At 58.3% G+C, this 23,001-nt stretch overlaps 2 protein-coding genes across 13 annotated transcripts in view; one reads left to right on the top strand and one right to left on the bottom strand.

Annotated features, from left to right (window-relative positions):
• Positions 1-4,220: 4,220 nt before the first annotated feature.
• Positions 4,221-6,242, top strand: ANKRD63 (ankyrin repeat domain 63). Its single transcript, XM_022587091.3, has one exon. The coding sequence runs from the start codon at positions 4,586-4,588 to the stop codon at positions 5,732-5,734; it is 1,149 nt and encodes a 382-aa protein (XP_022442799.1). The 5' UTR covers positions 4,221-4,585; the 3' UTR covers positions 5,735-6,242.
• Positions 6,243-10,369: 4,127 nt separating this feature from the next.
• Positions 10,370-23,001, bottom strand: part of PAK6 (p21 (RAC1) activated kinase 6) — a 33,955-nt gene continuing 21,323 nt past the window's right edge. For all 12 annotated transcript variants that reach the window (XM_030762850.2, XM_089907373.1, XM_089907377.1 and 9 more), the window contains 8 exons: positions 21,909-22,117; positions 20,405-21,040; positions 14,326-14,823; positions 14,067-14,200; positions 13,577-13,703; positions 13,351-13,476; positions 12,735-12,869; positions 10,370-11,263 (listed from right to left, as the gene is read on the bottom strand). In XM_030762850.2, coding sequence (XP_030618710.2) covers positions 11,096-11,263; positions 12,735-12,869; positions 13,351-13,476; positions 13,577-13,703; positions 14,067-14,200; positions 14,326-14,823; positions 20,405-21,040; positions 21,909-22,112 — 2,028 coding nt within the window. In that variant the 5' untranslated portion in view covers positions 22,113-22,117 and the 3' untranslated portion in view covers positions 10,370-11,095. The remainder of the gene's footprint in view (positions 11,264-12,734; positions 12,870-13,350; positions 13,477-13,576; positions 13,704-14,066; positions 14,201-14,325; positions 14,824-20,404; positions 21,041-21,908; positions 22,118-23,001) is intronic.

Here is a 23,001-nt window from a genome sequence, read left to right on the forward strand (position 1 = left end):
CTGTAGAGAGGCTTCTGGGCAGCTATTCACTGCACCTATTGACATAGTCCCAAATCCCAAATGAAAACAGACACTGGCTTCGGAGAGGCAGGGTGGGTGTTGATTCTGGGCTGTTTTCTTATCAGAGAGTTATAGCAAATGCCATTAGCCCCTCCCCCCATCCCTCTGGGGGCTTGATCTCTGTGATGCTAGCAGTCCCTGGCTGCAGGGTGAGGCTAGGGGCCTGCGCATTCACAGGAGTAAGGCCTGTCATTGGTCAGCCTGCATACACACTGGAGACAGCGGAGGGCGGGACACCTACACCCCAGGGCAGTGCCCTGTCTTCAGCACTCCAGCTGAGCACTCAGCTGCCCCATCTCCTCCCCAACCCAGGGGTAGAACCTTACAGGGATGAGGATCCAGGCCTAGAGGAACTCACTGACCTGGGCATGGGGCATAAGCCGGAGCCAGTGCCAAATAGGGCCCACTGGTCAGTCCCCAGCTTTGACCAGTGACCGCTCAGGGGAAGAAGACTGCCTTCTCTGCCCCTCAGTCAGGCTGGGCAGAGTCTCTAGGCCTCCAGTCTGGGGCTGAGAAGCCCAGGAATGGGGAAGGGGATGCAGTCCTCCCTCCTGGAGAGGCCTCTGCACAGCAGGCTGGGGGCTTCCCAGGAGGGCAGGGCAAATACCCACCTCCCTGCTTTCTGTCCTCTGGAAAAAGGGCAGGGTGCCCCTGGGAAAATGCCACAGTCCTTGGGCCCTGGACGGGAATTAATCTCTGGCCTCAGGGGATGTGCAGAGGAAGAACTGATGCCGTCCCTCAGGGCTCTAGAGCAAGGGAAGAACACCTGGCTTCCACTCCTGCTGCAGATCTGTGGGGCTGAGGCCAGCTTCCCTATCCACTTAGCATGCCTCAGTTTCACCTTTTGCATCAAGAGAAGGGTCCCTACCCCCTTCCCAATCCCACTGCTGACTCAGACGCCAGAGTCCCCTGCTGACTCACAACCCCCCCCCCCCCAGCTCTCTGGATCTCCCAGCCACGTGCCACCAGGCCCAACCCTGCTGAGCTGGTGCAACGTGACAGGGTGAGGGGGCTGGTGACACTTGAGGAAGAAAGAAGGGGGCCTGGGAAGGGGGGCAGCTGCAGACAGAGTGACAGACTGCAGGCCTGAGCCGCCTCTGGGAGGAAGCCCTTTTGCCAGCCTGGGGCCTGCAAGGGGGAGGCTCAGCAGGTGGGAGGGAAGGGGAGTGTGGCGTGCCTGCCTGCCCCCTGCCTGCCTCAGCTCCATCGCCTGTCAGCCTTCAGCTCCCTAAGCGACAGCTTCTAATTCCGGCTGTTGGTGCCTCGATGCTCCTCAGCAGAGTCTCAGCTTTTTTTCATCGTTGCTATTTCTTTTCTGCTCAGAACATGCTGAGCCCACTGGGAAGTCAGAGCAAAGGCTTTAGGGCATGAGACGTGGCACTGCCCCCCCCATCCCACCTCAGGCCTGGCTGGGTTGGTAGTACCAGCTGGGGCAATGGAACGGCCGCTCCTTCCAGAGAGTACCCAGCACAGCACACTCTGACGGGCCAGGGTGAGGACCTGATTCAGCTCCTCTTCTTCCCTGGCACTCTCTCCATCCACCACAGAGAAAAAGGACAAAAATGAGGCTGAGCTGGCTCAGGGAGGAGGGGCAGGGCTCTTTGGGACCGGTGCCCCTTCTGTGTTCCTGCTGCTTCTCTCCTCCACCTGGGGGTGTCACTGCCTGGATTGTTGGGCTGGCCTGCCACACAGATTCCTGGGATACCCCCTCCCCTAACCCTGGAAACAGAGAAAGAAGAGAAGAAAGCAATTTTCTTCATGCTGCAGAAAAGGGAAATTGAGTCATGAAGAGAAGAAAACCTTTCTTCTGCTACCTGAGTAAACAGGGAGAGCATTCCTGCGTCCTTACTAGGCTTGGCGAGTCTATTCCTACTCCAGGTGGGGCCCGCAGGTCTGTGGGTGGGATTGGGCTTTCTGCACTCTGAATAACTGTGCAGCTCTTTCCCTGACACTCCCTAGCTTGCTGTTGCTTGCAGCAGGCAGGGTTGGTGTTCTTGGCTTCCTTTTGCAGATGAGAGCATGCAGGCCTGGAGCCACACTGCTAGTAAATGCCTTCAAGCTGGGACTTAACTCTGCTGTCAGATGCCCTTTCGGTGACACCATGAGAGAAAAGTGGCAGATCTCAGAGTAGGGGGATTAAAAAATTCAAAAAGTCAGAAGGGGGGCGCTTCACGGTGTGCACAGGCATACATCACATGCTCCGCCCAGGGGAGAGGGAAGTGGGAGTCCCTGCTTCACGGCTGGCCCCGATGCCATGTGGGCATCTCTGAAGCCTGGGAGCTGGAGAGAGGTGAGAAGCTCAGGGTGCGGAGCTATGTGCCCACTTTGCCACTCCCCCATCTGGGCCCACGGGCTTTTCCCAGAGGCAAATCCTCTCCTTGCCCATACCTTTCCCCAGGCAGAGCCTGCTGCAAAGCTTCTGGTCACTGCTTTGCCCAGGCTGAGGACACCTTTATTCTTCCCTTAATTTCCTGTCTTTCATATAAAGGGACCCCTTAAAGCAGCCCTCAGCACTAAAGGTGTTTTTCCTGCTTACGTGCCCTTGCTTCTTAGCAGCCAGCTCCCACACATCCTTGAAGACCATTTCAGAAGCCCTATTCTCAGAAGACCCTAGAGTCCGCCTTTCCCCACAACTCCATTTTCTCCTCCAGGGACTGTCTCCGTTTTGTATTTAACATACGTATTCAGCCCCTAGGCGATAAACTCGACTTTTTATGTCCCGATCTTGTTTTCCCACTTGAGAGGGGAGGTTTCTTCCATCCAGAACCGAATTTCCGCCTCTGTATTTCCCACGGCTGGGAACACACAATACCTAGCTCACAAAAAGTCTCAGTAAATTCTGTAGTCGATACCTGACTCACTTCTTTTTTCACAAATATCCATTCCAACCCTACACACCTTCCCACCCTCTGCAGCTCTTAGGTGCTCTGACTCCCCTCCTCCGAGGCCTGCTCCTCCCCCCCCCCCCAGGGCGGAGCAGCGGGCCGGAGGGAGAGGGGATACGGTAGTTTTCTCACACTCTGTTGACTCGTGCTCTCTTCTTATCTCGGAAGGGTTCAGCTAGTGGTCAAGGTCAGAGCCCTGTGGTCTGGGGGTGGTTTTGTGCTCAAGAGGGAGATGGGGACCCTGGGGGAGGTTTGCATGTCCCTCGCTCTTTCCGGGGTGGCGATGGGTCCTGAAACAGCGGGGAGGCGGCACCGAGGAGTTGCTAACGCGGCTGCAGTACTCCCGGATCTTAAGGCGCCCGCTCCAGTCGCCGCGTCTCCGCACCGCCAGCTTCTCAGCCGCCGGGAGCTGGCAGGCGGGCGCGTTGTCTCGGTTGGAGACGTCCGAGATACGAGAGCGCACTCCCCCACCGCCACCCCCGCGCCGAATCAGCGTGTGCGGGAGGAACAATTGTGTGTGCGTGCGTGATTCGCTACACTTCCAGTGGCGGTTCCCAGCCAGACTGAGGGCCCCCAACCCCGCGCAGCGTAGGTACTCCCCCGCCCCCCGATTTGGGGAGTGATTTACTCCCCGCCCGCCTTTCGCCACCACCCCCAGCGCGCTTATGGTCCAGTTCTGCCCTCATGGGGTCCCACTTCCTTCCAGCCGCACCGATGGGGGCAGTCCTCGTCTTCTTCGACGGGCTCAGGGTCCCTCCAGTTTCTATGGAGCCCCGGGCACCGACTCCGGTGGGGGCGGAGGGTGGGGAGAGAAGACTGTGACTTTGGGATTGGCCCGGTCGGGTGCATGTGGCCCCCTGCGAGCAGCCCCCGCCCCGCCCCCGCTGCCGCAGCCCCAGGGAAGCGCGGAGGAGAAGCTGCTCCCCGACGTCGTGGCCCACCGAGAGGTGGGTGAAGGTCAGGGGCGGTCTCCGCCGCCCCGTCAGTTTCGGCTCTGACGGCTCAGCCCGCTTCCTGAGTAGCCATTGCCATGCAGACCCCCGAGACTATAAAACCAGGTATCTATGCGGGCGGCGACTCCCGCGCCGCCAAGCCCCCCAAGTAAGGAGCAAGCGCCCTGGCGTGGCCCGGCCCCCGCGAGAGGGGAGGAGGCGGAGGAGCGGCGCCGGGAGATTGAGGAGCGGCGCGCCCCGCCAGGGCTAGAGGCAGGCGCGCACGGCGGGCGCCACCGTCTCAGCAGGGGAGCGGTGCTGCCCCGGGTGTGGGTGAGTGGCGTGGCTCCCAGCCACGACGGACTGAGGGGCGCCGGACACTGGGAAAGCAGCGGGAGAGTCAGGAGGGGCCCGAGCTTCGGCTCCCGTCGTCTTGTGGCGGGCCAGGCGCGGAGCCCGGAGTAGCGAGCAACCTACACCATCAGGCGGGAAGCCCAGGGAAGGAGCAGCGAGACGCCGGGCGTGCGGCCCAGGAGCGGCGGGGCAGCTGGAGGACAGAGTGGGAACCTCAGGACCCTCGGCCGCAGCCGCCCACGCGCGGAGGGAGCCATACCCGAGCGTCGGCGGGGGCCGGAGCCCGGTGGGGCTCAGAAACAGGGGCGCCCCCGTGCGGAGCTGCCGGGCCGCCTGGGCGCGGCGGCCGAGGCCATGCTCAAGCCCAAGGACCTGTGCCCCCGAGCGGGTACGCGTACCTTCCTGGAGGCCATGCAGGCGGGCAAAGTGCACCTGGCCCGCTTTGTGCTGGATGCGCTGGACCGCAGCATCATCGACTGCCGCGCGGAGCAGGGCCGCACGCCGCTCATGGTGGCCGTGGGCTTGCCAGACCCCGCGCTGCGCGCGCGCTTTGTGCGACTACTGCTGGAGCAGGGTGCAGCAGTGAACCTGCGGGACGAGCGCGGCCGCACGGCGCTCAGCCTGGCGTGCGAGCGCGGCCACCTGGACGCCGTGCAACTGCTGGTGCAGTTCAGCGGCGACCCCGAGGCGGCCGACTCGGCGGGCAATAGCCCGGTGATGTGGGCGGCAGCGTGCGGCCACGGGGCGGTGCTCGAGTTCCTGGTGCGCTCTTTCCGCCGCCTCGGCCTGCGCCTCGACCGCACCAACCGGGCGGGCCACACGGCGTTGCAACTGGCCGCCGCCAGCGGCCACGGGACCTGTGTGCAGGCCCTCACCGGGCCCTGGGGCCGCGCAGCCGCCGCCGCCGCGGCCCGGGGCTCCAACTCCGACAGTCCCCCTGGCCGTCCGGCTCCCGCGCCCAGCCCGGAGCGCCGAAGACCCAGTCCCCGCCGCCTACCGCGGCCGCTCCTGGCGCGCTTTGCTCGAGCGGCCGGCGGCCATGGTCACGGCGGCGAGGCTGGCTCAGGGGGTAAGGGCTTCGGTCGGCACCGGGTGCAGGGCAGCGAGCGGCCGGAGCTGGGCCGGAGCATGAGCCTGGCGTTGGGTGCCGTGACCGAGGAGGAGGCGGCTCGACTGCGGGCGGGAGCCCTGATGGCACAACCACACTCGCCCCAGTCTTCAGGCGTTGGGCGGTGGCGTTCGCAGGAGGTGCTGGAGGGAGCGCCCCCAACCTTAGTGCAAGCCCCCGTCGGCCTTAGCCCCCACCCCGAGGGCGGCCCCGGCTCTGGCCGCTCGGGTTTGCGCCGACGCTCTACAGCTCCAGACATCCCCAGCCTGGTCGGGGAAGCACCTGGGCCCGAGAGCGGCCCAGAATTAGAGCCCAACGCTCTGCCCCATTCGGTGCCTGGGCCTCAGCCTTGTCAGGCGGGCACAGAGGCCGTGGTGCTGCACGCTCAGCAGTAAACAGCCTCGAGGCCGAGCCCTGCTCCCCCCACCTTGCCCTCTCTGCTCCACTGGGATTTCTTTTTCCCAGGTCCCTCACCTTCCTGGCAGTTTCCCACCCCCAGATCCTAGCACCTGTCCCTGCTGCCAAGGTGAGACCTCCCTCAGCCCTCTCTCCGAAAAGGACCCCTATCTTATTTCTTTTTTGTGCTTGTTGGTATTCCCTGCCCGAGTCTCTCACCTTTTCTAAAGGCCTGCCGTTCCAGTCCTGGAAGCGAGAAGTAGAAGACTGGATCCATAGGCTACAGCTTTCCAGCTGGACCCTCTTCCCTGAGCGCTAAGGCGCACTCCTGCGTCTTTCAGGCTCCTGCGGGGTTTCCTTCCCCTTGCCGGGTTTTCCCACACCCTAGTCAGCCAGCCAGGCAGAAGAGTTGTCCTGTAGAACAAAGGCCTAGCCTCCCTACCCCCCCCACTCCCACTCCCCCACCCCTCAACCCCTGCCCCCCCTACCCCAGTGATGCTGACAGTAATGCCCCACATGACCTAAGTATCCCTTCCCCTTGTGTTGGAGTGATGGAGAAGGGGAGCCTGGAGATGGGCTTCGGAGCCTTTCTGAACGGGAGGGAAGGAGTCTGGAGGTTACATTTTTAGGGGGAGAAACTCCTGCCTCAAGACACTGAAAGCATAGTTTGGGGGTGGGAGGAATGCTAGTTGTCCCTTGAACCAGCTTCTTCTGCCTCAGCCGGAGGCAGACCCAAGATTCAACTGCATCGACAATGTGGGGTCATTCCCCCCATCCCGCTCACGCGCCCCCCTCGCCCCCCTCGCCCAGCCCAGCTCTGGGCTCTTGAGCCTGTTTCCTCTCACTCTCAGAGGCCTGAAATGGAAAGGACTTAGCACTTCCCCCGCCCCCACCGCCTCGCAGCTCCCGGTCTTGCACGTGGGTGCTCCCGCAGGGGGGAACGGTTGCGAAGGCTTTGATTAATTGTATTTCTTCCAATCCTCAAAGAACTCGTGTTTTGAGTCTTTGTATGTGAAGCAGAAAGCAGCGGGTCTGATCCGAGGCTTAAGAACCTGACAATGTCTCTTTAAATAGAAGCTCCGCGAGGGGGATAATTGACTGAAGTGTTTGCCACGTTAAAGGCGGCGGCGCGCGGGAGTCTGAAGCCCACACGAACGGCAGGTCCGGGTTTAAATTATATCAAACTCCTTTGAGAGCTGGAAGAGGGCTGTTAAACGGTTCCTGCTTCTCCCTGGGCCGTTAATAGAGGGCAGGGTGGATAATGGATGCTAGAGCTCGAGACCAAGGACCCCTGCCTCTGCCCCAAAGCGTGGGATGCAGGCCCGGCTCAGCTTCAGTACTGGGCAGATTAGTGAGTCAGAGGCAATTGCGGAGAGGTGGTTAAAGGCCCCTTCCTAGCCTGGCCCTTCGTCCCCATCCCTCCCCGCCCCCGCCCTCATCTTTGTGCCGGCCTAGCGAGAAGGGTCTGGAGGGTCTGGCGAATCGCGTGCCCTAGGATCCTGCTGAAGCGCCAGCACACGAACCTGTGTGCCCAGCCCGTGGGGTGGCAGCACGTGGGGAGTTTTTTGTGAACCCCGAAGGTTGAGCGTGCAGCCCCTCAGCTGCCGGCCGTGGGGTCTTTTCAAGACGTCGATCTATTCATCTTTGCAGAACGGAAGGTTTCTCACCAATAACTCTAGGGGAACTGCCCAGAGCGAGAATGACCTGTGATGAGAAATTGGGCCTGGGGTGAGGGATGGGTGATCAGGGTCCGGCCTCGTGTAAGTGTCAGACACCTCCCCAGTGCTTCCACCAGTCCGGGGTCCGCGAGGCCGCGAGGGCCCAGACACTGGACGTGATCTCTGGTGCCCCCTGGTGGCAAAGTTGCGCTCTCGCTGCGCCCAGGCTCGGAGTTCAGCCTTGTGGTTTTATTTGGAGCCACCGCTGTGTACTTCTCCCTCCCTGTGCACTTACCCATGGAATCCTCTTCCTCTTGTAGTGTATTAAATCCGGATACTTGAAGTCATTTCACAGCAGTGAAGTGAGGGACAATGAACAAAAAACTCGCATTTGGAGTAGCAGGAGGCCAGACCCTTTACTTAGGACATCAAGATCTTCCAGGTTAAGGCTCCATATAGAGAGCTCCTGCTGTCTTCTGAGAAACTGGAGCTTCCAACCCGTCCCTTACGATTTCTGAACCTTGAGACCTGCTGATTGTGCACTGTTTTTTTCTGATGTGATTTGCTTTCGTTTCTGGGGTGTTTTGCCCTTCCCCCATTTTTCTCTCCCGAAATATCTGCCTCTCCTCAGTCCCACTGTCTGGGCGGCGGCTGAACTGAAAAGTTCTGAAAAACGCCTGAAAAGCCAGAAGGAGAGAATCTGGGGTGGGATGGGTGGTAATTGGACGCCCCAAGTGCAAACTCCTTTTTTCTGATCCTTGCTTGTTCACTTATCCTTTTCCAACTGTGTTTAATTTTTATGAAGTTTAATTTTAATGGTGTAAGAATACAAGTATTTTGGCTTCTTCAAAATATCACATTGAAGACATGGGTCTGGGTTGCACATTGTGTTGAAGGTGCTGTCATGTTTCAAGTGTTGCCGACATGGGGATTTCTGGTTGAACGTCACCTTGGGCCCTCTTTATTGGATAAACAACTATGAGGGCTCCTCTGTGGAATTGCCAAGGGTTTGGTGGTTGAAAGTGATGTTTCTAAAAAAACCACAGCAGATCTTTCCTGTCTGAACTGAATTGTGTGTTTGACTGCCTTGCTGTTCTTGCAGATTTCTTACCAGGCCCAGCTCTGTGCAGAACTTAGATGTTTCACCACATTTCGCTATCCTGAACTTCCCCTTATTGTCAGCCCCAAGGCATTGAGGCTGGGGTCCCCTCGAGCTCAATCTGGTTTAGAAGAGACTTTTCTAAACATTTTGTTTTTCCAATTCTTGTTGCTTTCGTCATTGTGAAGTCACCTGTGCCACTGGAGCTGGTACTCTCGGGTCAAGCTCAGAACCGGTCTGTGTGTGAGGCTAAATGACATACGCACATGCTTTTGGAATGACACTGTGCAGTGGAAGGACTCTTAGAGCTCAAAAGAATAGTTAATAAATCCAGTGTTATTCAGTTGCAAGAACTGGCCTCTTTTTGCCTTGCCAACCACTCGTGACCGTGGGCTTCGGTTGGGAGGTAGGTTCCGCCTTCCCTCAGCCTCCATCTCTGCCCAGCCCACTGTGGCTGCTTCCTGGAGGTAAGACTCAGGTGCTGCTTCTGGCTGAGCTGGTGGGACAGGGGCCCTTAGACCAGGGCAGCTGTCTAGGTGGGGAACTGTGGGGAGGAGGTCTGCAGGACTCCTTGCTCCTGGGTAGAAGGTTTCAGTGACCCTGACAGAGAGGGGGTAGAATGAGACCTCAGGAAGTAAATGCTGGAATCAGTGTCAGAGCTGGAAGTTTAAAGACCCAGGTTTCTTGGTTTCCAGTTGCGCTCTTTCACAGCTCCTCACGGTCACCCTCTGTTGTGAGAACTGAAGCAGAGACTGCTTTCTCACTGGAAGCAGTTCCAGGCCACTTCCTATGGACAGTTTGAGGGGAGCAGCCTCTGACTTTCCAGGGAGGTGGCAGGGGGGAAGCAAACGGGGGAAGGGAGATGCTGCTGCAGAAAGTGGCCGTCAGCCCCTGTGGCGCCAGCAAGCACAGCCCACGGCCCTGGCTTTCTGGGTTGGGTTCCTCTCCCCTGGGAAGGAGCCCTGTCTATTTCTCAGCTCTTTCAGTCCCAAGGGCCTTCCACTTCCTGTTTCCCTTCTTCTCTGCCCTCATTTCAGGCCCACATGCCACCAGGGAGTAGGATTTTCTGCGGATCAGAATGACCGTCGGGGGGCTCACAGCAGGGAGGAGGGAGGGCCACCCTGGACACCCACTACAGTGTGTCCAGTTTGAAGACAGCCTGGCTCTACTCCCAGGGACGACAGGAAGGCCAGAGGTTTTGAACACTCCGTTTAATTTAAAACAGGCACAAGTGCAAACAATTCACAAAAGAGACAATGCTTTTGTTTTTAAAACTCTGACCCTTAAAAAAAGTCCTTGCAATTTTTTTTTTTTTTTGCCCCAAAGCAGGCCACTAGGGATAGAGGAATCTAAAAATATTATCTAGATAGGGTCCAGACACCTGGAGTTCTTCCCTGGGATTCCCTGTCTCACAGCAGCCCTGAAGGTGGGGAGGGGAGGGGGACAAGGAGACAGGTGTCTGAGGAGGCAGCTAGGGGCACGTGGTTTGCACAAATGGGCTGCCCATTCCAGTGACATGATGGAATTGGGAGCTGGTTCACCTCTCCCAGACCAGGATTTTGAAAACAGGTCCCCCAAGCACACAAAAGAAGAGTGGGTCCCCGATGACCTGGTTGTTGAGATGAAGCTCACAGGTAAAACAAGTTTGTTCCCTCACCATTCTGGTCCCTGGCTCTCAGATCCCACAGTACAGGAGAAACCCAGAAACCGGCCAGGCCCCCAGGATGTGTTCGACTCAATACAGACCTCTTCGCTGGTCAGGTAGAACCCCGGGACTTAAGAGGTGGGAAACCGGGCCAAGGAAGCAGGTCACCTTCAGAGCAGAGTTTAGTGGGAGAGAAGATGGAGAAGCCTAACCGAAGACAGTCGTGGGTGACCTTCCTCCACACCACACACACACACACACGTGTGCGCGCACACGCATCCTGTGAAGTGAGACCACTTTACCACCAGCTGCCTTCTTCCTCTTTCACCCAGAAAATTCCCCTCCCCGTCACGGCCTCCGAGCAGGCTGTTCACAGTTGGGCGCGGGCTGTGCAGGGAGTGTGTTGTCAGCTCAGGTGGGTCGGGAAGCAGGTGCAGGTGGGACTGTGCCTTCAGGAAGTCAGACACAAGGGAGGAAGATGGAGTCAGGCAATAAACACCTTCCAGATCCCAGGATTTGGAATTGGAGCTGAGAACAGCAAGTATCCTGATGAAGACAGGCAGTCTGCCTCTTGGGTGACCTGGGATGCTCGTGTACTACTACTTTAAAAAAAAAAAACACCTCAGCAGCCTTTTCTGCTGTGTTGGCCACAGTGGCCAGAAGCACTGGTCTCCATGTTTCATAGAAATATCCCTGTGCAGATAACAAAGGGTCATCCTGCAGAAGAGGTCTCCATCATCCCAGAGGCAACTGGGGACTCTTGGGAGGGAAAGTGACTGAGGGGCAGGTCCGGCCTGGCCCAGTGGGCTGAGGGGCAGGAGGGCAGGGTCGGGGCTTCACATTCAATCTTTGGAGAGAATACTGAGAGAATGAGGCAGGCAGCCAGGCCCTGTTGGCAAGTTGGTGGCCCAGTGTCCCCTGCCTGTGGGCACAGGTGGCAGGCGCACTCGGGCTGGGCTCAGCAGGTGGAGGTCTGCTTGCGGTAGAGCTGGATCAAGGGCACCAGGCACTCGGGCAGCCCCGTCTGCAGCAGGAAGGGGTGGTCCAGGAGTTCCTGGGCCGTGGCTCTCTCCTGGGGGTCTCGCACCAGCATCTGTTCCAGGAAGTCTCGCAGCACTGGGGAGACCTGTGGAGGCAGGGCAGTGAGAGGAAGCCACAGTTTGCAGCCACTTTGGGGTGACCCAATCTGCCTGGCCCCACTGTCATTTGAAAGTCTTAAATTCTCGCTTCTTACTTCCTGGTTCCTCCCAGGCTCAGTACTTTCTGGACTATCAGGTAGGTAAAGAAAGTCAGCATCAGTCCGGGAAAGGTGGCCAGTTCACCTATAGTGGGTGCTGGTGAGCAATGGAATTAGGATACCAGGAGAGCTGGGGAGCTGAGCTCCAAATACAGCCCATGCACCACGCTGCTTCTCAGGGCTCTCAGTGTTCAGGCTCTGTGGAAAGGGGCACGGGATTGGTACCCAGTGATCCAGTCCTGGGTCTATCCCTAATCTCCAGCAAGTTGTACTTTTCTCTAGAGCTCAGTTTTGTCATCTGTAAAATGGGCTAATGATAAAATGTGCTTTCCCTGTCTGCTACATAGGGCTTTAGTGAAGATAAAAAAGAGAGGTCAGCGAGGAAGGAGTGTTTTGAAAAATAGAAAAAAACAAAGTGGGACCTGAAAAAGGAAGATTCCTTTATTTCTCTAAGCCTTAGAGTCTAAGTCAAGGGATTACCCTGGTTCATTTTGAGTCAATATTTTGGGATAAGGCTGAGTCTTAGGCTGTAATGGAAGGATGCATCCTCTGGGGAATTAGCCAGTTAGAAATATCTGCTAGTCTAGGGGGTCAGGAGTGCGGGTTCCAAGGACCAGCTGTCTCAGAAAGTGTTTCCTGTCTCTCCTCGTATCCAGCAGGGCTACGGAACTATTTTGCATTTAGAGACTGAGCGTCAACCCTCTGGGACATTTCTCACTCTGGCCACCAGGTGGCAGTGCCACTCTGCAGCCCTGTGCTGAGCTGGCTACCAGCAGGGGGTGCCCACAGGTAAGGACTGTGGGTTTGGGTGGATTTGCCAGAAAAGCGTTACACACCACACACACACACACACACACACACACACACACACACACACACACACACACACACACACACACACACACACACACACACACACTGGTTTTAAGGGAAAAGCTGGCTCAGATGTGGTTAGGATGTACATTGATGGAGGGCAAGCCAATTCTCTGTGTTGGAGACTGGGAACACTGTGTGCCTTGGCATGCCTCCCCTGACAGATGGGGTAGAGGCGTTACTGCTCAGTTAACTTCTCTAGATTCTTTCCCAGGGCATCAGGGACTCCCGCTGGCCTTGCTTTCCCTTCTTTCAGGCTCCTGTCAGTTGTCTGCAGGTGGAAACTTGTTGGAGTGACCACGGGAGTTTGTGACTAGGCTCCACACCAAGGTGCGGGATTTGTGTGGAGAAAGACGAGCCTTTTCCGGGAGCCCGGGCCCTCTGGTTTCTGTGGGAGGGAGAAGCTGGGCCTCACAGCCCAGACTCTGATCCTTGAAGCCTCAGGAAGAATGGGGCCTGCAGGGTCACACCCTGTGTACCGACTGACCTTGTGAGAGTTCTTCAGCTTGGGTGGGGGGCTGTCCCGGAGCCTCTTCATGGCTTGCACTGGGGAGTCACTGAAGTAGGGTGGCTCTCCATCTACCATCTCAATCACCATGATGCCCAGAGACCAGATATCCACCTGCAGGAGGAGAATGTCCCTGACTCCACTGGCCAGAGTCTGGCCCCTTGGTAGCAACATGCTGCAGGGGGAGGGGAGCAGCTGGTCCCAGGTTTCCTTGGTGAGCCGGCCTCCTTCCTGGTCACCTTCCCTGTGGTCAGTTGCCACCTGCGTGAGTGACCACTGACTGCAGGGACACAGCTGTCAGCCACTCTCTTAGAAAGGCCACCACACATGGGGAAGCCTGGCCATACCCCAACCTGCCCTTGCGCTTGGGGGAGAGCATTTTGGGGACCAGTTTGTGGCAGCAAAGTCACAGGCCAGAGAAGATCCAACCAAGAGTGGGAAGGGGGCAGTGGATGTTGGGGTAGGGTATTGACTAAGTGGGAACCCGACAACCGGGGCTATTCGGGGTGGGGGGCTCTGGAGGAGACCACAAGTAGAAGAGCTATGTGTCCCCAAGCCTCTTCTGGGAGGGCTGGGTGGTGGAGGGAGCCGTTACCTCAGTCGCATACAGACACCTGCAGATCACTTCGGGAGCCATCCAGTAGGGGGTTCCCACCAGGGACTTCCTCTTAGGGACATCTTTGCTGATCTGTGCACAGAATCCGAAGTCCGAGAGTTTCACCTGGGGTTGGGGTGAGAGGGAGAAAGGGGAGTGATGGCGAACTAGGGAGGAGGAGCTGTGAAGTGGGGTCGTGGGTGTGCCAGGGTGGGAAGGGCCCTACCCTGCCATCGAGGGTCAGCAGGATGGAGTCGCTCTTGATGTCCCGGTGGATGACACCCTGGGCGTGCAGGTAAGCCAGGGCCTGCAGCACGGCCTCGCACACGGTGGCAATCTGCTCCTCATTCAGCCTGGACGGGGAAGGCAGGGCCATCAGCAGAAGAGCATGTTAGCTTTGGCGGGGCTGCAGGGAAGACGGGCTGGGCAGAGTAGGTGCCCCTGGTACGGGGCCCCACAGCTCCTGGACGATGTGTGTGGGAGCCCAGTCAGGCTAGAGCCCTGGAAACGGGCCTGGGCCTAGGCTGGAGACCTCATGTCTTCCCCACTGCCCTGAGACCCCTGGGTCTGTTAACCCGAACAGATGGGGGTGGGCAGTGTGGCTCGGGACCACGTGACGGGCACCCCAATCATCCGGGCCTGAGGCTGCCTAATATCCCTGCCAGGGCAGTGACGGGAGCAGCCAGCGCTGGGTCCCATTCCTCTCAGCTGCCCACCTGACTTGGGAGATGATGTCCGTGAGGGCCCCGCCCTGCAGGAACTCCATAAGCACCCACAGCTCCTCGCCCACCAGGTAGCTCTTGTACATCTCCACCACGTTGAGGTGCTGGTAGTCCCGCATGATCACCACCTGGGGGCAGGAGGGGGGACGCCTGAGTGCCGGGCACCCTCCCCACTGCCCCTGCTTGCAGACGTCCAGCCTGCCTCCACCATCACTGCCCGTCCCAAAGGCCCCGCCACGCCCTCTCCTCCCACCTCATTAAAGAGCAGCTCCCTGCGCTGCTGCTTCCTGAGGTCCATCATCTTGACGGCCACCTGGCGGCCCGAGTGCTTCTCCCGGGCCAGGCAGACGATGCCTGTGGAGCCCTCGCCAATCTTCATGTAGCTGTCCAGCAGTAGCCGGGGGTCACCCTGGTCCACCACCATCCTGAGTGCAGCCTTGAACTGCTCGTGTGTCACAACGCCCGTTTCCTCACCAGCCAGGGCACCCTTGGCCACTGCGGGGTCCTGGGGCAGGTACAGGTTGCTGGTGCTGATCTGGGCATGCCGGGTGCGGGGGGAGCCTGCCGGGGAAGACCGTCCTGGAGGAGGGCCGGCAGCTGGGGCTGTGCGGAGGGACTTCTGGGGGCTGCTGGTATCCGAGGTGGCCAGAGGGCTGAAGGTCCCCACGGGCTGGTCTGAGGGCAAGGACTGGGCCTTAGCCACCAGGCTTGGGGGGCGGTCTTTCTGCAGTGGTCTGAAAGAGGCGTTGGGCTGCAAGGAGAAGGGAAGAAACGAAAGGGGTTTGGCTGTGGGAGCATTTGGAGTACCCTTCCCAGAGGCAGGGGGTGGCTGCCGTGACCTCTGGACACTGGCAGGGTTGGGCAGAGCCGGGATGGGCGTCAGACTAATGTGGGAGGTGCCGCAAGCAAAGATTTTCAAATGGAGCTGAAGCCAAACCATAGTCCTGCTTGAGAAGTCAACCCCCAGTGTTCCCAGGTGAGCAGACAAAACAACAGCTCTTTATATCCACACTGTCCTTCCTGCGAAGACAAAGCCGAGTCCCTGGGGTGTCCTGGGCCGGTATTTCTTCCTTGGGTGACTGACAGCCAGACCCCAGGGAGGCCACCAGGAGGCAACCTGGGTCAGAGGCGTTCACAACCGTGGCTACCCTACCCAAGGGCCCATGCGGGCAGAAGAGGCCCTGGGCGTAGGGGCGGGGGCTGCAGCGAGGCAGCTGTGACTGACTCCCAGGACACACGGCTGCCGTCTAATAGTCCCAATTGTTCCTGACAACGGGGCGTCTGCGTGTCTGTGCGGTGAGATTAGGTCCCCAACAGAGGACCACAGAGCCATGTTACCATCTTGGGGGGTCCTCAGGTGTCTCCTGGGCTGGGGATCTGGTGCTAGAGAGATCTGGAATCAGGAGGGTAGGTCCAGCCAAACCCAAGCCTTGGGGCCAGGGGTGAGGGGGTTTCCTCAGGGCTCCCCAGAGGAGCTCCTCCACTAGCCACATGGAACTCCTGGCTGATGACCCCCCAAGAAGGAAGAGAAGGCAGGGGGCCTATCTTTCTGGTCTCTGGCAGGGAGGGAGGGAGGGAAGATGGAATCGAGCAGCAGGCTGGGCCCCCAGTGAGTCTTGCTCAGGCCCAGCCTTCCGGGCAGCCCCAGCAGGAAAGGGTCCCATCCCTGGGTGTCCCCAAGGAGCTGGCGAAGTGCAGCAGGACCCTTCCCAGGGATTGTGTATGTTTAAAAGGGCCACCTGGAGAGGGCCATGTGCAACCTAATGGGGGACACCTGAGGAGCTGCAGAGGGGCCTTCCCGGAACATCTCAGAGCCCATCTCATAGGCGGTTGTCTAGGTGCCTAGAGGGTGCTGGTCTTCATCCTCAAAACTGAATCAGCTTCCAGGGAATCTACTCAAGCACTCAGCTTGGGCTGGGCTGCTTGAATCGGGGCCTTGGGTGCTACCAGGCTCAGCCAGGGCCTTTACAACCTCTTCAGCACCCCTCCCCACTAGACTTCAGGGCTCTCATCCCAGTCCCTGGCCTTGCCTATTATTGGGCATGTGCACGGTGCCTCTTCTGGCGACAGCCATGCTGTGGGGCTCTGCCACCTCCAGCCCCGCAGGCCCACTGAGTGTGCTCCAGCCTCTGCCAGGCCGTGCCTGACTCGTGCTCAGCCCTCGAGGTGAAGGAGCCAGGTAAACCTCCTGGGACTGCCGTGACTACTCCACCCCCGCCCGGCAAGCACATGTGTGCAGTAAATGGATTGTCCCCGCCAGCACCAGCACCGACCTCACCCCCCTTTCCCTACTGTGTTGTGGTGGAGCAGTGGGAACTCCAGACTGGGGGGTCAGGACCTGGGTTCCAGTCCTGCTCCGCTCTGACTTGGGGTGAATCTTAGGCCATTCCCCCTCTCTGAGCCCCAGTCTCCTCTGTGAAGGCACGGTGATCTGGGGAGCTGGATAAAATGCAGATTCCCTGGCCTTGGAAACGGCTTCAGCAGGTCCCTAGAGCAGGGACTCCGCAGTTTAACAAGGCCCGTGGCTTTGGATGTGAGAGGAACCTTGGCCCACAATTTGAGCAGCTCTGCAATTCCATGGCCTTGGGGAGCCTGTGGGAGGGCTGGGACTCGGGGTGGAGGGAGCACGGCCACCACCAAGGCTGTGAGGCCACAACCAGGAGCAGAAGGACCATCAGATGTCACCCGGTAGCAGCCTCCAAGGCTCTGTGAAAAGGCTGCCCGCTGGCCTGTGAGGCATGGACCTAACACAGAAAATGTGCTCTCTGAGCATCTGTGTGGGGCTGGGCAGAGATTGGGGATCCGAAAAGCTCCTAAAGCTGCTCCTGAGATTGCTCTCACGGCCCTTGACCTCTCTCCACTCTGGATTTCTAAGGAAGGCGGTAAAACATTTTCCCTCTCCTTCTGGCCTCCCGGCCTCCCGCATGAGCTCTCTGCTCTGAGGATGAGTGAACATGGGAGGGTGGGGACAAGTCAGGCAGAGGGACTGAGGAGGTGGGTTCGCTTCCCCCCCTGCTGTCGAGGCCCCTGTGGAGACCCTGCCGCAGGTGCTGGCTGAGCTCAGGGGCCGAGGAGGCAGCAGGTGGATGGAAGCAGCAGACGGATCTGGGGGAGGCAGCCAGCTCTGATGTGGCCTGGGACATGGGACATAGGACACGGGGGTGGTCGGGCCAGGATTGGTCTTCACCTCAGCAGGGTCTGGTCCCAAGTGTCCCTTTGTGGCCCTTGCTGCCTGTCTCCACAAGGAGGGAGATTTTACTTAACGTAACCACGAGAAAGGACCAGATGATACGTGTTAAACCGCTCCAAGAAAGGGAAAGGGGGACAAAAGGTGGAATTAATTGTTAGGGGCTCTGGATTAATTCTAGAGTTACTTGTGTGACTGAGGCCTCTTCTTGGGCAGGAAGCCACTAGAAAGAAGAGTTGTACATGGAGTTACAATGATGCCTCATGTTCCCTTCCCAGGCTAAGAAGACAGGGCCAGGCTCTCCAGCTGTGGGCTCAGGAGGCTGTTCTGTTAGTGCCGCCCAGGCAGAGGCCATTTCATAATATTTAAGAAATACTAGAGCCATTTTATTGAGGGCTTACCACTTTGACAAGGGCCTTAAATGCATTATCTCATTTAATTCTCATAGCCCTGTGGACTGATTTATCAGCCCATGGGTAATATTATTATCTACATTGGTAGATGAGGAAACAGGCTCAGAGAGGTTAAGTAACTTGCCTAGAGTCACTAAGCCGTAAGGGACAAGGCCAGACTTCAGCCCTGATCAGCTTAACCTCTGATCCCTATGCAGTGGTCCTACTGGGGATCCTTGGCATGTAACCGAGTACATGGTACACAGTAGGTGCTTAACCAAGGTTTGCTGATTGTTGAGGTCTTTCTGACAAGGCATTTCTGCCGCTAAGTGGGACCCCTTCTAAATCTCCCAAGCTCCTAACTGTCTTACCTCTTTGGCCTCTCTGTCCCCACTTGAGGTCTCCTTTTGCTCTTTAGCCAAAGCGAGTGAGTGCAGGCCAAGCTGCCTGGGGCTGAGTACAAGAGCTCTAGGTCACAGACCCTCCTGCAGCCATGCCTGGCACGCTGTGGCTATTGGTGGCCTGCCCTCCCAGGGCACTAGTGCATGGACTGCTGCTTTAGGAGTTGCTGTGAGTGTCCAGGGCCAACCTCTGGGATGTGCTGAGTGCGGAGGGCTGGCTGCTGGCTTGGTCTGGGTTCCCAGGGCCCAGGCCTTGGGGGAGGAGGAGGAAACTGAATGCTTCCCAACCATATGGTAATTTGCTGAGAGCAGTGGTTCTCAACTGGGGGTGATTTTTTTTTCCCTCAAGGAACATTTGGCAATGTCTGGAGGGATCTGGGGTTGTCCCATCTGAGGGGTGCTACTAGCATCTAGTGCATAGAGGCCAGAGATGCTTCTAAATATCCTTCAACACCCAGAAGAGCCCCTGCAACAAAGGATTATCTGATCCAAACGTCAATAGTACAGGGTTGAGAAGCCCTGGCCCAGAGCGGTTGTGGGGCAGTCTCGGCCCCGCCTTTCGGAGGCCTGGCTTGAGAACATCCATCTAGAAAGGTGTGCCCAGGGGGCCAAGAAGGAAACCACTCCCCTGGATTTGGAACCGTGGTGTTTCTGAGCCCCGGCTGGGCACCACCTGACTCTTCAGGGGCAGGGGAGACCTCGTACAGCCCGCAGCAGTGGCCCACAGTAGGTGCTTTGTGGGTGTGCGGGGATGCGGGCGGTTGGCCTGCCCCCTGCTGTGGGGTGCTGGCAGGAGCCTAGGACCATGCATACCAGTTTTGACACCCCCTTTCTCCAAATCCCTGAAACCACCCCCCACCCCATTAGGACTCTCGAAGTGCACTTCCTGGCAGGGTGCACTGTCCTGCTCCCACCTTAGTTTTCTGGGGAATGTCTCCCCAGGGGTACAGCCTTCCAGAGACCCCTCAGCTCACAGGCACTCATGTTTTCTCACGGGGCATATCAAGCCACGTCTCATCTGTTCCTCCCTAAAGCCCCTGCCCCACAGGGGATCCCAGCCTACCATCCTTTGTCCCAGTGGGGACTGGAGGGCACAAAGCCCAGAACCTTCCCTGGGTGCCTTGGGCTGGCAGTGACCTATATGGGGTTGAGGGTCCAGGCCACCCCTCAACCCCCCACCGCCCCCCCCCCACGATTGGGCTGGACACACTGACGCCATCCGGGGAGGGGGGACTCCATTACTCATGCCGCTGTCAGTGGCGGTTTCTTAGGTGAGACTTAACAACCCTTGTGCTGCAGCCTAAGCTCATTTCTGTCTGACCCTCAGGGAGGAGCTAAAAGATGCCTTCATGGAAAAGCCTTCCCTCCCACCTTCGGCTGACTCGTTCGCGACGCCAGGGGGTTGTACCACGCTCTCTGAGTCAGTCTTCTCATCTGCCAAATGGGAAAGGATGTCACTGTCACCACGGACAGGATGTCATAGGGCACGTAAGAAGCAAAAATGTTCTCCTCAGCCTGCCCAAAAATGTCACCATTAGGGTTCCCTTCACTGTTTCCTTTTTTACAAGAAAAATATGTGCATTTGAGGCTGTCACACGCCAAAAGTCAGCTCTCCTGTTGCTCCCAGACCTAGGCAAATTCAATCCTCTAGCTTTTCATATGGCACACAGTATGAGAATAAATAACTACAGGAATGTCAAACAAAGCAAGAACTACTAGAAAAAGGGAAGGAAGGAAGGAAGGAAGGAAGGGAGGGAGGAAGGGAAGGAGGGAGGGAGGCAGGGAAGAATCCTTACTAGAGAAGGGGTAACATAAACCTCTGGCAGAAGCAGCGCAGAGAGGCTGTGTATGACCTCAGGAGAGCACTGGGACAAGCTGGGGGTCCAGGCAGAAAAAAGATCAGAAAAGGGAGCCAGAGAGACCCTGCCCCCCCTCCCCACCCCCCGGGGCTGGAGCCTGGGTGGGGTCGCTGGGCACTGGGGGCAGGGGAGGGTCTGGGCTTGTGGTTAAAGGTGCTGCTTTTTCAGGGGTGCCTGCCTCCCCGTGTGGTCCGCCTAGATACACCCCAGAGGGCAGGAATGTCAGCTGAGGCGTACCACAGCCCCTCAGAGGCCCCCGGAAAATGACCTGGCTTGCAACATCTGACTCACACGTGCAAAGCCTTTGGAGCGCTAGGGCTCAGCTGGTTCAGGGTAGAATCCTCAGCTGATGATCTGTTTACCTCATGCTTTCCCCAATCCGACCGTGTAAGTGGGGAAGGCTGGGCAGGGCCTGTGTCCCCAGCGGATGCTGCCGGGCCAGGCTCCCTGCCCTGTCAAGAGTGGCCCCAGCGGAGGCCGTGGCCTGACCTACCTTGCTCTGTGGTGGAGGGCCTGGCTTGCTGCTGCTTGGAGGGGCGGCGGCAGGAGCAGACAGGAACATGCTTCGGAACAGCCTGCGCTTCAGGCTGCTCTCCGGGGTCTTAGGGCTGGGGCTGCCCTCCCCCCCCGGCCTGCCTGCAGCCGAGCCCACCAGGCAGGACTGTGGCCGGGCCTCCTCAGAGCCATGCCCGGCAATCTTGGGCCCCCGCCTGCCCGCAGCCGTGGAGGCCGAGGTGCCGGTTGGGGAGCTCTGCAGGCAGCGCTGCGGGGCACCCTGGAACTCGGTGGGGCCCAGGGACTGTGCCTTGGTGGCCAGCCCACTGGGCAGGACCCGCGGGCTCTGTGGCTCGGGCCATGGCATATGCCTGCGCCCTGCTGGTGCGGCCCCGTTGCAGCTGAGGTAGAGGCCATGGGGGTCCCTGTGCTCAGACTGGGGGCTCTGCAAGTACATGTCCGAGTTGGCGGCCCACTGCTCATCCCCTAGCAGCCCCAGGGACTGTGCCCGCCGCCGGCTGGTGGGGCTGCGGCCGCGCAGGGTGTTGGAGCTGATGACTGACAACTTCTGGATATCGTTGAGCAGCCCCGAGATGTAGCCGTCCATGGGCGCCGCGCTGCCCCGCACCACTGTCTGCAGGGGAGGGGGAAGAGCGTGGTGAGCCTCCTGTCATGGCAGGGAGGGGGCGCTGGGCGGGGACCAGGTCAGAGAGCCTCCCTGCGGGGCCTTGGGGAGGAGCACCATGGACCTCGCTTGCTGTGTCATCCATCTATTCTTAATTTTTCAGCCCCTACCCAGGGCCCACGGCGGGCCAGGCCTGTGCTGGCGGACGGATACAGGGAGAAGCCTCATTTTCACCGGCCCACAGTCTAGCAGGGCAGACAGGTGAGTAGCCGTGGCGTTCAATCCAGCGTGCCTGATGGTGCCGGCAGCTGAGCTTCGGGAGCTGGGGAGACTGCAGGCCTTGCCTGGGGCCCGCTGCCGTTCTCCAGCTCTGTCTGTGTGTGGCCTTCCAGGGGACACGCACCAGTCCAGGGCTCTCCTCCACACATACTGGCTTTGTGGCCTCCAAACCCTGACAGGGCCCTGACCCCAACCCCTATCAGGCTCTTGCATCAACCCCTCCTGACCCACACAACTTAATCCCCTGGGTCTGTGACAGCCCCCAGCCCCACAGGGGCTGCAGGTCCAAATTTTGCATGGGACATACTTAAAGATTATTTGTTATCTGAAACTCACATTGTATTGGGCATCCTGTATTTTTATTTGCTAAATCTGGCAACCCTACCACCCTGTGGAGAGGGACTCCCCAGGATCCTCCTCCCTGGGTCACCCAGGGAGAGAACGAGAGGCTGATTAGCCGGGAATGAAGACATCCTGGCTAACTGATAGCTGGTAAATCAGGTGGTTCTTCAGGTGCCTGTGTGGTCTTGTCAGCAGCCCTCTGTGAAGGGGGATGGTCTGAATCCTCCCCCTCCGCCATCCCTGATGCCCGCCTCACCTTCATGGGCTGGAGCTGCACCCGGGTGATGCGTGAAGGGTCCACCACGGGCTTGGGTCGCCGCAGTGTGTCCAGGATGTTCTGCCATTGTGGGGGGAGGCCCACGAACTTGCCTTCTTTGGGGTCGAAGGAGGTGTGGACACGGTGCTGGAAATTCTGTGGGGCCGAGATCTCAGGGCGTTTCTTTTTTTTCTTGCGGAACATGGTGCCTGCGTGGGGAGGGTCAGACTGAGTTCCAGAGGGGGCTTCACAGGAGCCTGGCCCCGGGAAGGACAGGTGGCCGCAGTGGGTACTGGGGCCCCAGACTCCCTCCCCCACTTCAACCCCCTGCACCGACCCACCTCTCAGGCCTACTCCCTCAGGGAAATGGCTAGCTCCCCGCAGAGCAGTCCCAGAAGCAGCAAAAGCCCCATAAATAAGCCAACACAGACTACAAAGGAGGAAACGAGGTGTCTGTCTTCTCATCTGCGCCAAGTCCCCTGCTGAGGAGGCAGACCCGGGGGGGTGTGTATTTATAAGATCCAAAGCCCATGACAAATAACATTCCACCGTCGAAGAATTAAAAGGGGGGTGGGGAAGAGGGAGGAAAGCTGGCAAACTCATTTTATGAAGTATGATTTTGATTCTTAAACCAGATAAGAATAGTACAAGGAAGACCCCTGGTGGCATAGTGGTTAAGAATCTGCCTGCCAATGCAGGGGACACAGGTTCGATCCCTGGCCCGGGAAGATCCCACATGCTGTGGAGCAACTAAGCCCGTGCGCCACAGCTACTGAGCCTGTGCTCTAGAGTCCACGAGCAACAACTACTGAAGCCAGCGCACCTAGAGCCCGTGCTCTGCAACAAGAGAAGCCGCTGCAATGAGAAGCCCGCGCACTGCAACAGAGTAGCCCCCGCTTGCCGCAACTAGAGAAAGCCCACGTGCAGCAACGAAGACCCAACGCAGCCAAAAATAAATAAATTTTAAAAAAAAGTAAAAGGAAAGGAAAATTTGAACCAATTTCACTTCTGAACATAAATGAAAATCCTAAAGAAAATTAGCAAATTGAATCCAATTGTTCGTTAAAGGGTTTTTTTGTTTGTTTGTTTGTTT

Source organism: Delphinapterus leucas, chromosome 2 (genome assembly GCF_059928025.1).
Source record: "Delphinapterus leucas isolate spDelLeu-1000000601 "Yukka" chromosome 2, BTC_Dleu_Yukka2, whole genome shotgun sequence".
Classification (NCBI taxonomy): Eukaryota; Metazoa; Chordata; class Mammalia; order Artiodactyla; family Monodontidae; genus Delphinapterus; species Delphinapterus leucas.